We start from the raw sequence: 14,601 nt of genomic DNA on the forward strand, positions 1-14,601 counted from the left end.
GCCCAATCCCCGCAGGCCAGGCTGAGGAACCCTGTGCACAGGGCCTCCAGTTTAAAATAAAACAAAAAAATTGTTTTCCTTCTAAAGGAACCCTGGATGGGAGGGCACACCATGACCTTGTCATGGGGCCATGGGCCACTGTCTAAAGTCACTCCATAACAACTGCACAAGATCTGGGGGGAAAAACCTACATTCTCATCAGCAGGAAATGTTAAATTACAGCATTTCTTCAGCCTCAGAAAATGATGAAGAATATGGATACTCATTGAATATTAAATTTAAAAAAATGGTTACCAAACCTTTATATTTTATGATTCCAATTACACATACATGCAAAACTTCTGGAAGTAAATACATAAAATGTTTATAAAGTGGTATTTACAGAGTGAAAAAAAGTCTTTTTGTTTTTCAGAATGTTCTGTTTCCTAGTCACCATTTTTTAAACAATTTTAAATAGCTTTATTAACTATTCAAAAACTATCCCCATCTGGAGGATATTCCATTTTATGTGTTTGATGTTTTTGTTAAAGGGAAAGGACATTCATATTATGAAAGTAGCATTCTAGAACCATCATCATTTCACCCAGCACCGTGAGCCTTGCAGGGCACACAAAAGTGTAAGGGGACACCACTACAGACCTGGAGAATGCCACATCTCAACTGGGCCTTAAGATTAATAAGATGTCTTTCAGCAGAGATGCAAAGAATGGGGAGGAATGAGAGGGTATTTCAGGAGGAAAAAAACAGTATGAGAAAAAGCATAAGGATGGAATAAAGTAAAAAGTAAATGTGTAAACAGGGTATAAAGTATTCTACTAGGGCTGTTTCTTTGGGAAATGTCTTTGAGTGGGTTTTTGAATTCTATGAGGAAAGCCTCCCTTATCTCACTTTTAGTCCCAAATCATCTGGCTTGCCTCCTTCTCCTCCTGGGTACCTGACTGGATAAGGAGTGATTCAGGATTTTTTCACATCTACTTTCAAAGACCGGACACTTGCCATTGTCAAGGTGATACTAGCATGCTGTGGCTTTGCCAGCAGTCCCCAGAGGGCATTTACAGCTGCTTCTGGTTATAGGCACTGTGTGGGAGTAGGCCTGTGGTCTCTTCAGGGGACATTTTGCCTTCATTCCTGGCTGGATGTGTAAGTTCTGAGTATGGGTGCATTACTTGACAGTATCAGGCTATGTCTATTGAGGCTCAAGATAGTCTAGATTCATGGTGAGGTCTTCAGTGATCCCAGTAGAAAATGGATTCTGCTTTGGCAAAAGCTGCCTGTGGCTATGGAGGTGTGCCTAAAGCCAGCAGGGCCAGCCACAGGCCCCTCTCCAATCACAGAGAAATTTCACCCTTTATCTGCAGGCGAAATTACTATTTTACACAACCTGCTCACTGCTTTATTAGGGTCAGGTTGGTTTCAGTTAATGAAAACTTTTCTCTCAAGTCCTTCAGCGTTGCCTCTTGAGTGCCTGCAGACCAGAGGAGCAGAGCTTCCAATTGTTCTGGACAAGGAGTGTCTCCAGGAGGACTCACGCCTCATGCATGTCAGCCTCAGAAGAGACCACAGAGCATCGACTCCAACCCCCAAATCACAGAGGAGCAACCCAAGGTCCTGACACCCACCGTTACCCAGCAACAATGGGATGGCCAGATATCTGGACCCTCCCTGCTTGGCACTTTCCACACTCCATTACCACCTAAAAAATGCAAGAATTAAGGTGTGATGAAATGGAGGCTTTACCAGGCTGCTAGAAATAGGAAGGCTAACATAATTTATATTTGCAACTACAGATACAACTGCATTCCTCCACACTCTGAGCAAGAGCATGTGCCTGTGCGTCTCACCGGTAGGTGTCTTCTGAGTAGGTTTTCTGAACATAGTCCTGCAACTCCATCTGTGCCTTTTCTTGGAACTTTTCAATCTGGCTTGTGCTAGTCAAACCTGGATGATCTGAAAAGAGAAAAGTGCCCCCAAATTGCCCTCTGTATTCAGAAAGCCTCACAGACTGCTTAGAACTTATTTTTAGTCAAACTTCTGACAAGTTTCTTAAGCACAATAGAATGAACTTTTAAGGTTGATCGGGTTTGGATAGTGTTTAGAACACTGGATTTTCCAATCCTCAGCCAAGGCCTGGAGGTGCCCAGGAGGGAGCTGAGCTCCTCCTGAGTGTTAGCAGCCCCAACTATTGGTTCTGAACATTTGACTTGCTGCTACTCTAAAAAACACATCAGTTTCAAAACTATCATGAAATTAGAAATTTATTTACTAATATTTTATTAACTTGTTTTCTAGATATTTAATTACATAATTGCCCCATTTTCACTAGCTAGTTTGTTGTTTGTGAGTGGAGGGCAGGGAAGGAAGGGAAAAGTTAAGCTGTTTTACAACCCCATCTGTTCAACACAATGGTAAGGACATCAGTCACCCAAGTGACCGCTCAGAAGGCTCTGAGATAGCCTAACAGCCAAGGGGAAGTGAGTAAGGCCAGCCTACCTGTTTTACTTTCCACTAACAATTCCTGCTGCCTCTTCTTCACCTGCTGTGACAATATCTTTTCATGTTCCCTGTAGCAACTGCTGCTACTGCCCTCCACAGAGACTATGGGTAAATTTGTGTAGTTTCAAGTTATATATGCTAACATAACCTGAAAATTGGCAAAGAGCAAAACAAAACAAATAAAAAAGACACAGGATGGTAGAACACTATTTTGTATGTCCTCGCCTGGCCAATGGTTTAATTTAGATTACAGATTAAACCTATTTGGTATAACAAGCCATTTCTTTGGGGCTGTAAAGGCACAAGAATTAAATGTATGTATTTACCTAAGTTAACAAAGCACACCTATTATGAGTGCATTCAGTCACAATCCGGCAGGGCTCTCTACACCACTGACACAACATTCATGTTAACAAACATCGTTAGACATAGGTGGAGACAGTCATGCGCCACCACCACGTATCTTACCCGGGCTAAAGAGAACTATGGCTTTAAGGTATGCATACTCATAGCCGTCTATATCCAGCTTTGCCATACTGTTACAGAACTCCTGAAGTTTCCAGATGTGCTCCATGACTTGCTTTATCCGGTCACCAGAAAGTTTATCTAGAAATCAATATCACAGATTCCCTAAGAAAGCTGATAAAAACAGTAATACAAGCTTCTTTGAGGGGAAAGAGAATAACTTCACGTTTTTGTTTTTTAAAAATATATATTTTATTGATTTCAGAGAGGGAGAGAGAAAAAAACATAAATGATGAGACTCATTGACTGGCTGCCTCTTGCATGCCCCTTCTAGGGATCAAGCCCACAACCCAGGGATGTGCCCTTGACTGGAATGGAGCCCAGGACCCTTCAGTGCACAGGCCAAATCAGCCAGGGCTAACTTCATGTTTTAATTAAAAAAACAGTTATCTCAAGATGGTCAAGAGCTTCATTTTCCAGTTGAAGATGAAATGACGATAGGTACCCCAATTCTACAGTTATATATTTTGCTTCAATAATGAACTACTGGACCAGCAATTCTCCCTGGCCCAACCCTAGGCAGCACCTTTGACATATAAATTGGTAATTCCTTTTAGTCTGTGCTTAAGACCCATTTGTGTGTTCTTATCAATGGTTAGGTTTCCTAAGTGTCTGCAGGCATTTAATAAATATTTACCAACCTAAAATATTCGCTTTTTTACTTGTTAAAGCAATTCTATGTTATCTGACTTAATCCTCATAACATTTTGCTGAGGGGAATTAGCATTATAATCAGTTACTAAGAAGAAGAAAGAACTAAAAGCTCATTTTTAAACAGATCTAACTTAAATTCAATAAAATGATATAGGGTTTTTAAAAAATAACCTTTTTATAACTATTTAAAAGGATTAACTACACAATCAAAGGTGTGACTAGGTAAAGTCACATTGCTAGATATCAAACACTTGGAATGCTCAGTTACAAGTACAGCTGAATTCCCACTCAGCTGCAAGTGTAGACTGTCAGTCTCGAACCCTGTGCTCTTCAGTGTGTTGAGGACACATGGCATGTGGACAGATTGCACTGGATGTCTCCTAGTTCTGACACACTGGGATCTGTCCACCAAATGTAAGATGGTTGCCTCAGATCTTAGAAGAGTCATTTGTTTATTCACAGGAAGTCTGCATGGCCTATGTTGGTGCCTCAGCTGTTCTATTTGCTGTTTCATTTAGGGCAAGCCAGAGACCTTATCATATGTAACATAGATAACAGTTTCTAGATACTTTATAAAGTTGTGAAGATATGTGAAATATTACACATGAAAGGGTATCCTGATAATGAAGATGAAAACATAAGCTGTGATTATTCTGAAAACATCACTACATGTCTATGTAGCAGGAAGATGCCAACTTTTTTCAATTATCTTCTCCCCTCCCCCTTTCATATTCATTGTATGAAAAAAGGGCAATCAGGCAGAAATTTAAATATGCTGAATAGGTCAACTGCCTATGACTTAAAAGTTAAACCTCCCTCAGCCTATGGATGGTGTGGGATTCTAAGACTAGCCAATTTGTGATGGGCCAGCCTAGATGGAGACAGACTCCCCCACGTCCCGCCCTACCTTCCTGGATGCTGTTCTGCAGGTGGTTGACGATGGCGGCCAGGATAGTGGACAGACTCATGACCTGGGCACACTGGGCCAGGCCGAGGGTGAAGAGCTCATTCCAACAGGCCCGTACCAGGCTGGTATTGCAGTCCTGCCTGGGGACACAGGTGAGGGTGGGTGCGGGTGTGAGTTGGCACTTCTCCAAACCCCAGCAAGCCCCAAACAAGTGGATTCAGCAAGTAGGTATGGAAGGTCTATGCTATATTGAGGGTTATCTTCTAAGAACACCACTGTATAAGAATCTCTAAGTCTCTCTGAGGATAAACTATCCACTCTCTTAAAAATGATTCTTTGAACTTAAGTCAGTGCCTCTGTCATGAGAGGATGCAGCAAAGGACTAAGAGCCGAGTGAGACTCTGGAGGAGACATACCCTACACCGAGGCATAGGAACTGAGGGCCTTTCTACCCTATAGAGGAGGAGCTGACACTGGTAGGGAGGAAGCCAGCTTTCATCCCTGCCTTGGGTAATTTACCTTAGGATGACATGGCTGGTGCAATGCAAAACAGTCCTTACTCAGATGCCCCCATGTGCAGCATGTCCTTAGTTGTCTCCAGATTTTAGGATGACTCCTGTTTCTATTTCACTCTATCCCCAGCTGCTAGTTCTAAGTCCTTAATACATGGAGGAAGCTCGATAAAGATTTGAAGAGCACTGCAACATTAGCATCCATAGTCTCCTGCTACAGGTCCACTGACTATATTTAATAAAAAACCCAGGTCATAGGAACAAACTGGAAGTGCCTTCAGAAATCTTCCTGACATTCCCAGAGACGGGAAGGCTCTTACTGGAGATAGAGAGAGAAAAAGGCCACTTACCCAAGTGCCTGAAAAGCTGGGATTGACCTGGCCCAGTGCATGGAGAGGAAAAGCAGGCGGGATGCAGACTCACAGATGTAGTGCACATTGAGGTACTCTGGCATTGGGCTGGGCATTGTTAGCTGGAGAAGAGGTGACAGAGGGATAGGGGATAGCTTGGTTTGTCAATACAAATCCCTGTTGCATTTCAACATCATGGCAGCCAGAGACACTGTCTCTGATGTGAAGGCTTCTGCATGGACCCATCCTATGATGGGAACCCCACCAACCCAGCTTACCTAGACAAATGCATACTTTTCAACTCTTGCCTTAAATAATTTGTTCTAAGGCAAATCCACTTTGAATCATAGGTTAAAGTCTAAATCAAATTGGGAAAAATGGGTCAAATTGTGGATTAGAAGACATTTTGTAGGTGGCCTCAAGGCAACTGTAAGTAAGAGCTGAGCAGAAACCTAGGGGTAGGAGAATATCCCACCACCAGATTGTCAAGCCTGGGCTTTTAAAACTTGAATCTCACTGGTAATCTGTGTCCTCAGTACTTTGGGCAATTATAAGCAGGGACCTAACCTTCCTGACTGGCAAGATCTCTCTAGTAAAGAATACTGGGGAACAGAAAGACTCACTCTAGAGACCGAGTGATTAAGAGGGCCTCGCGGAAACTGGGAGTGTCCTACAGAAGCAAGACCAGTGGAGGAGAGGATGAGGAGGACCTATGAGGGCCTCACAGTATCCCCATCAAGGATACAGATATCTACTTTCTATAATTCCAGAGGGTAAGTAGTCAGGACCAATGTATGGGCATGAAGCTGGCTGCCTGCTGTTGGAGCAGACCAACGGCCCCACCTTAGCCTGTACTGGAGCCAGTTCATTATCAGAAGGTGGAAGGCAGAGCAGTCAGCTAATAGGCCCTTACAGATCAGCCTCTCAGGGTTACCTTCAGAGCCAAATGCCACTATGAACAAAGGACGAGTGAAAGTGTTTTGTAATGGGGATACAGTTCTAGAATATAATATCCCAATCAAATGCCACAATATAGAAATGAGCTCACTCCAAGGTTTGATTTTTAAACTGAGACTAGCTTTGGTACAAAACTCCTCTCCTAGTAGGATGGAGGCACATGGTTAGGTATAACACACTCACCTTAAATGTGACATGAGTGTCTGAAAGGAGAGGGCCTTCAACCTCAATAATGGGTGTAGATTGGTCTCTGCTGATGACATGGATGCTTCCTCCTCCACTGGTGTCTATCCCATCTGCCAGGCTTGGAGGCGAGGAGCTGTCTGTAGTATTAAGTGCTTTAGCTAAGGTATCAAATGCCCTGTGAGCAAAATTGAAGCAAGCAAGTATTGTAAATCCACAGCTTTTAGGGAAAATGAACTCTAGCTGAGACATAATTTAGAAAAACAATGCATTGGGGAAAGATACTTATATTCTACCTGAGAGAAGGGATAACAATGAAAGCTTCTATGCATTCTCTATACGTTACCTTGGGTACTAAGCTATGTATTATTATTTTCACATGTAATTTTTATTTTTTACAACTATTCTCCAAAGTAGAATTCTCTCCATTTTATAGATGTGAAAACCGAGGCTTAGAGATGTTAAATAACTTTCCAAGACTGCCCATAGAGTAAGTGGTAGAACCAGACCCTATCTCCTTTCCATTGGATCAGACCTAAATTTTGCTATCAGACCACAAGTGAACATAAGAGCAAGCGCACTTGTGTGGCCCAGAGTTGCACCTGTCAGGCCTAGTAAGATGGGCAGGAGTGGCCGCTCTTCCAGAAAAGGAACAAATACCAGAGCCATGCCGCAGAAAAACACCATCACCAGCCAGTTACAGATGTCCAGGACCAGTTAACACTATCACCTACTATTTAAGCTCTTGACTCACTACTTGGGAAAAAAGATACATGAAAAAAATAGGCTGCCCAGCCACTGTGGCTCAGTGGTTGAGAGTCGACCCATGAATGAGAAGGTTACAGTTTGATTACTGGTCAGGACACATGCAGGCATTGGGGTCTCAATCCCCAGTAGAGGGCAGCCAATCCATGATTCTCTCTCATCACTAATGTTTCTATCTTTCTCTCCCTCTCCCTTCTCTAAAGTCAATATAATGCATTTAAAAAAAAGAGGCTAAAACAGAATTGGGAAAAGGGAATGAGCTATTAATACCCAGGCATAATAAATAATGACTAAAGAGTAGCATCTGTCCACTGAAGAGTTTTCCCCTGCTTCCACTGAGCTACTCAATGTCCTTTTTCATTGTCTGGAATGAAAAGCATCTTTGATTTTGAGAAGAGACAGATGTTCAGGGGAACTGTGACAATTTTACAATCCTTGATTAAATACAGGGTGAGTGTTAAAAATGCTGCCACCCACCCTCACAATTCAGTGACTGAGTGTGCATGTCACGAGGGGAGCCTGTACCTCAGGGGTTCATACCTAGTAATCTCACTTGCAGACTGGTCCTCTGGTTGCATTTCCGAAGTGTCACCATTGTTAAGGGATTCACTTAGGTTGGCAAGGGAGGTTACTACATTTGCTAGTGTGCCCAGAGCTCCCTGGCTTGTTTCAGCCTATTAAACAAAAATAATAACATTAAAAAGTGAATACATACATGATGAATATGCATACACATGACTCTCAGGCTAATCTTATATAATAAAGAGGTAATATGCAAATTGACGATCATTCCAAACACAAGATGGCCACCCCCATGTGGACACAAGATGGCCACCACAAGATGGCCAGCAGGGGAAGGCAGTTGTGGATCATCAGGCCTGCAGGGAAGGGCAGTTGGGGTTGAAGAGGCTGGCAGTTAGAGGCAATTGGGCTGACAGAGGAGCAGGTAGGCATTGATCAGGCTGGCAGGTAGAAGTGGTTAGGAGAAATCAGGCAGGCAGGTGAGTGGTTGGGAGCCAGCAGCCCTGGATTGTGAGAGGGATGTCCCAGATTGGAGAGGGTGCAGGGTGGGCTGAGAAACACTCCCCCCTCCCCACCCTTCCCCTCCTGCTCGTGCATCGGGCCTCCAGTGAAGATATAATGTTGCTTTAAAAACAGCTTCATAAAGGGGGTTATGACTAGAACAAGGCAGCATGAGGAAGATCTTTTTTGTGATGGATTAGTTCTATATTTTGATTGTGGTGGTGGTTACAAAATCTATACATGGTAAAATGAAAGATCAAAAAGAGAAAGAGTATCATAAAAATTAAAACCTTTGTGCTTCATTAGACATTATCAAGAAAGTAGAAAGACACCCCCCCTCCCCCCACATACACAAGACAGCTCATAGAATGGGAGGAAATATTTGCAAATCATACATCTGATAATAGTTTAGTTGCCAGAATATCTAAAATACTCTTGCAACTCAATAATAAAAAGACAAATAAACCCAGTTAAAAAATAAGCAAAGAATTTAAGTTGACATATCTTCGAAGAAAACATACAAACAGCCATAGGCACATGAAAAGATGTTCAAAATCACTGGAAATGTAAATCAAGACCACAGTGAGATACCACTTTACACCCACTAGCACAGCTATAGTAAAACAGATAACAAGTGTTGGAGAGAATGTGGAAAAACTGGAACTCTCACCCATAGCTGGTTGGAATGTAAAATGTTACAGTCACTGAAAAGTAATCTGGCAGTTCTTCAAAAGTTTAAACACAGTTACCATATGACCAGCAATTCCACTTCTAGACATGTACATAAGAAAAATGAAAACATATGTCCACAAAAAAAGCTCGTACACAAATGTTATTAAGTAGCACTGTTTACAATAGGCAAAAAAGTAGAAACAACCCAAATGTTCATCAGCTGATTAGTAGAAAAATTGAATGTAATATAGGCATTTAAAGGCACATTATTTATCAATAAAAAGGCACAACAGAATAGTTGCTGTGAAATTCCTTGGTAGTCAGGAGTTTTAAGGTTATTTGATCCTTCCTTTCAGTCTTACAGCCTAGCCTGAAGACCACTAGGTAGAGGACATCTCTTTATGACAGCCAATGGCTCTAAGTTTTGCCTTTTCTTTCCCCCAAAAGGATGCTCCTTAATATACAGAGCGTGCACATTGATGTGCATGTGAACAAATGAGTTTGCAGGCCCAGCTCTGGCTCTAAGAGAAGCAATGCCTGTAGTGCTCTGTTACCGAATTACTCCTTCCTTTCAGGGAAGAAATTCGGACCTCAACCCTGGCTGGCCGCTACTTCATCAGTTGGGTCAAAATGAGAAAGACAACAGGTTCCCTTGCCTGGATAAAACCCTCCTCTTTAGTTATCTTTATTAGTTAGCCAGTTCTTTCTCTCTTTCTGTCTCTCTCGGATTGACAAACATCTGTATTGCGCAAGTCAAATTCCCTATTCCCTGGTTTATCTTTTAAAACCCTGGCTTAACTTCCTCCTACAGATCATCTAGAGCAGTGGTTCTCAACCTTCCTAATGCCAAGACCCTTTAATACAGTTCCTCATGCTGTGGTGATCCCCAACCATAAAATTATTTTCGTTGCTACTTCATAACTGTAATTTTGCTACAGTTATGAATCGTAATGTAAATAATCTGTGTTTTCCGATGGCCTTGGGCCACCCTGCTAGCAGCTCTCGACCCGTGGGTCAGGACTCATTTATTTCTGCCCTTTGTATTTAGCATGTCTATCAAAATAAACCTATGTTTCTATGAAAATTGAAGCTTTTGTTTTTTTTTGCAGACCACATAAACTTAAACCTTGTTTATTTGACCCGTGTTAGCCTTTGAGTTTGACCTGCTTGATCTAGAGGCTTCTGTAAGGCCATTTTAGGATAAGTAGCTAGTTCTGCAGCAGGCCAGTAATTTGTCAATGTGTGTACCAGGAGACGAACATCTTTATAGAGAAGAGAACCATAGAACTTTCACCAAATTGAACTCTAGGCCCTGTTATGACTATGACCAGTCAGCTCTGACTGAGTTTCTGAAAGCCATCAGCATCCCTAACACAAATCACAGGGGGCTAAATCACAAGTAAACTGAGAAGCAGAAGGTCATGCTTTCAACGTGGTCTCTGAAGGCCAAGAAGGTGGTGGTGCACACAGTTAGCAAAGTAGTCTGCACTGCAACATAAAAATGGAGGAGAAGGCATAACATCACCTTGGAGTCTGTGGCCAGAAGAACAGTACCATCCTCACGTATCAAAGGTTGCTGGATGTTCACAAGCATCCCTGGATCAAGAAGACCTGTTTGTCTATTTAAGACATAAAGAAACCCAGAGTAGCTTCCAACATTTAATGTGCAGTATGATCATGCTATATTTCCCTGTCCCTTCGACATCTGCAGGGCTGTCTGAGTAAAAAAAAAGCTCTAACTAGACTCAAACACTAAGTGACTGAACAACCCCCCTTTTCTCTGCAATGAGATGTGCACACAGCTAGGTCTATAGCCTGAGACAGGATGACACAGACACACATCCCCAGGGCTTGCTTCTGTGCTGATTGTGAACTCTGGCTGCTCTGCCAAATAATGTTAACTTGATCTTCAGAATATCACTAAGGCATTCTCAATTCTAGTTCTCTCTGTGATACATTTGGATTTTTTATTTTCCTGTCTCTTTTTAAATAAAGTTCAACAGATTACAGTAAAAAGGCCATATAAATTAACTTGTGGCACTTATAAGGGACCACACCTGGTACTTAGGCCTTCTGTCTATACTACAAAAAAATCCCAACCTGGAATTCCAGAACTGTTTTCCTGTATGAATAACGCCAAACTGCAAGACATAATCTGAGCCCTTTAAAAATTCTGACCCCATCAGCCATCCTCAGGACTGTACAGAGGTTTGACTGAAGTAGCTCCAAAAGGGGTAAAATGAGGCAAGACAAGGTTGATGGCTTTCCAGGCAGGTGGGGAGCCATATAAGCTGCCTTTCCAAAAATACCAGTGCCTCCTCTGATCAGCAACAAGGGCTGATGGTAGTTTTATCCTTTGTCAAAACAGACACTAACCTTGCTCCATCTTTATCTGCCACAAATGTGGGAGTGGCAATCAGAGGACTTCTCAGGTCTTTCCGGATATAGATTTTCTCAGTTGAAGCTGCACAATTGCTTGGTTTCTCCCGCTGTACATCAAAGGGCTTCCGTTCACTCTGTACAGCTTAAATCACAATAAATATTCATAGTTAGAGGAAAGATTTGAATCAATTAAAAACCATAGTCTTACTTAGAAAGTAAAGCTCAATTTTCAGTGGACTTTTCAGACAAAGGAGCTTTAAAGGTTCAAAGCCAAGCAATGCCATGCCAAGTCTAAAGGCAGGAAAAGGGCTCAAGATGGTGGGCATTGCCTACGAAGTACAGCATCTGCATGGCCTTGTGAGGGTCCATCCTGAGCCTTCTAGGTTTTCACGTCTTTCTCCCCCCCCCCCCTTTAATCCTTACCCAAGCATATTTTTCCATTGCTTTAAAGAGAGAGTGGAAGCGAGAGGGAAGGACAGAGAGAAATATCGATATGAAAGAAACACATCGATTGGTTGTCTCTTGCACGAGTCCCATCCAGGGTCCAGGCCAGGGAAGAACCTGCAACTAAGGTACGTGCTCTTGACCGGAATTGAACCCGGGACTCTTTGGTCTACAGACCAAGGCTCTATCGACTGAGCCAAATGGGCTAGGGCTGGGTTTTCACTTCTTACTTGCAAACAAAAGGGAGTCTCTCCAGGGTGAGAAACACTTGTCTTCAAGTGGTTCTCCAACAGAGAGCTTGTCCAATGCCACACATTGTAGAGGAACAACTCTAATGTCCAGCATGCATGACTTCTGCAAAGTGTTTTGTCAATTTTCTATCACCCTAGCAACTTCTCCCTTCAGTAATCTGGTATAAGAATAGGCATACATGCCAGAAACAACTGAAAAATAACAACCTTTTTATTAAAAGGAAGACTAAACTCCAAATCCAATATGTAAGTAAGGTAAGGAGTTCTATTTCAAAGAGGAGGCCCCTTTGGCTTAGAGAACCTACATGTCTTCCCTAGGCCTCACAGTTCCTAAGGAGCAAAGCTGGTATCAGCTTTACTACAAAAGCCTGTGCTTACCCCACTCCACATTGCTGCCTCCCAATTTACTGGGAGTAGGTTGCCACATACACGGGAACTAACCAACCCCAGGAGTGTCGGTACTGAAATACCACACTGAGCCCGAAGGTAAACAAAGTGAAGTGTGAGTGAATTTTTTCTTCTTAGTATTTTAAAGCCAGATACAGAAACCTTAGTTAACAGACTAATGCTTACTTTCTCACTCCTTATTAACTCCCGTGGTTTCTTTAATATTGTTACTCACATTCCATTTTCATGCCCATCTCTAAGCATTTTTTCAGCCGGCAAAACTGACAGCGATTCCGGTGGTGCTTATTGATGATGCAGTCTTGGTTGCTCCGGCAGCTGTAGGTTAAATTTTTCCTTACACTCCTTTTGAAGAAACCTTTGCAGCCTTCACAACTGACAGCTCCATAGTGACGGCCTGAAAAAATAGAGTGCATGAAGCAGTTTACCAAGAAAAGAGGTAACCATCACAGGCCCTATTTTTAAGGTATGTCTATCAAAGCGACTGGTGTGCAGTCAGATGCTCAGGCCTCAGCATTAAGCATAGGTAATTAAATGGGCAAAAACTAAAATCATTCCCTCTAAGAACAGGAACAAGATAGGAATGCCCACTCTCACCACTCTTGTTTGACATAGTACTGGAAATATTAGCCATTGCAATTAGACAAGAAGTAGAAATGAAAGGCATACAAATTGAAAAAGAAGTAAAACTGTCCTTATTTGCAGATGACATGATTTTGTACATAAAAAACCCAAAAGACTCCATAAAAAAACTAATAGACTTAAAAAATGAATTAGACAATGTAGCAGGATACAAAATTAACGCCAAGAAATCTATGGCCTTTCTATATACCAATAGTGAACTTATAGAAACAGAGAATAAAAAAGCAATCCAATTTGCCATCACACCAAAAAAATTAAGATACCAAGGAATAATTAAGGAGGTAAAAGACCTATATGCAGAAAACTACAGGACACTGAAAAAAGAGATATAAGAAGATGTAAACAGATGGAAGAACATATCATGTTCGTGGATTGGTAGAATCCACATCATTAAAATGTCCATACTACCCAAAGCAATCTATAGGTTCAATGCACTCCCCATTAAAATACCAACAGCATATTTCACAGACCTAGAAAGAACTCTCCAAAAATTCATCTGGAATAAAAAAGACCCCGAATAGCCACAACAATCCTGAGAAAGAATAAAGTAGGAGAGATCTCAATACCAGATTTCAAGCTGTATTACAAAGCCACTGTTCTCAAAACAGCCTGGTACTGGCACAAGAACAGACATATAGATCAATGGAATAGAATAGAGAACCCAGATATCAACCCAAATCACTATGCTCAATATTTGACAAAGGAGGCATGAACATACAATTGAGTCAAGACAGTCTCTTCAATAAACAGTGTTGGGAAAATTGGACAGACACATGCAAAAAAATGAAACTAGATCACCAACTTACACCATACACAAAAATAAACTCAAAATGGATATGGGACTTAAACATAAGACGGGAAACCATAAAAATACTAGAGGCATCCACAGGCAGCAAAATCTCAGACATATGCCGAAAGAACTTCTTCACTGATACTGCCCCTAGGGCATTGGAAGCTAAAGAGAAAATAAACAAATAGGACTACATCAAAATAAAAGGCTTTTTTACAGCAAAAGAAATCATCAACAAAACAACAAGAAAGCCCACTGTATGGGAGAACATATTTGCAAATGTTATCACTGATAAAGGCTTACTCTCAAACATCTACAGACAGCTTATACAACTTAATAAAAGGAAGATAAATGATCCAATTAAAAAATGGGCAATGGACCTAAATAGAATATTTTCAAAAGAAGACAGAAGGAAGGCCAAGAGACACATGAAAACATGCTCAAAGTTACTAATTATCCGAGAGATGCAAATCAAAATGACAATACGGTACCATCTCACACCTGTCAGAATGGCTATCATCAACAAATGACAAATGTTGGCGAGGATGCGGAGAAAAAGGAACCCTCATGCACTGCTGGTGGGAATGCAGACTGGTGCAACCACTGTGGAGAACAGTATGGAGTTTCCTCAAAAAACTGAAAATGG

The 14,601-nt window shown here is 41.7% G+C and overlaps 1 protein-coding gene across 11 annotated transcripts in view; it reads right to left on the reverse strand.

The window, feature by feature from the left end:
• The window catches only part of NR2C2 (nuclear receptor subfamily 2 group C member 2), a 60,866-nt gene that overhangs the window by 6,724 nt on the left and 39,541 nt on the right, over window positions 1-14,601 (reverse strand). For 10 of the 11 annotated variants that reach the window (XR_006741114.1, XR_006741120.1, XR_006741116.1 and 7 more), the window contains 9 exons: window positions 12,741-12,920; window positions 11,418-11,565; window positions 10,567-10,660; window positions 7,887-8,020; window positions 6,582-6,759; window positions 5,442-5,563; window positions 4,580-4,719; window positions 2,962-3,099; window positions 1,842-1,947 (listed from right to left, as the gene is read on the reverse strand). Coding sequence is in view for 2 of the 11 variants with exons in the window: in XM_036431210.2 (XP_036287103.1) it covers window positions 1,842-1,947; window positions 2,962-3,099; window positions 4,580-4,719; window positions 5,442-5,563; window positions 6,582-6,759; window positions 7,887-8,020; window positions 10,567-10,660; window positions 11,418-11,565; window positions 12,741-12,920 (1,240 nt within the window). In the remaining 9 variants the exon portion in view is untranslated. The remainder of the gene's footprint in view (window positions 1-1,841; window positions 1,948-2,961; window positions 3,100-4,579; window positions 4,720-5,441; window positions 5,564-6,581; window positions 6,760-7,886; window positions 8,021-10,566; window positions 10,661-11,417; window positions 11,566-12,740; window positions 12,921-14,601) is intronic. The other variant, XM_045579212.1, reaches the window with a different exon arrangement.

Source organism: Pipistrellus kuhlii, unplaced genomic scaffold, assembly GCF_014108245.1.
Source record: "Pipistrellus kuhlii isolate mPipKuh1 unplaced genomic scaffold, mPipKuh1.p scaffold_m20_p_11, whole genome shotgun sequence".
Taxonomy (NCBI): domain Eukaryota; kingdom Metazoa; phylum Chordata; class Mammalia; order Chiroptera; family Vespertilionidae; genus Pipistrellus; species Pipistrellus kuhlii.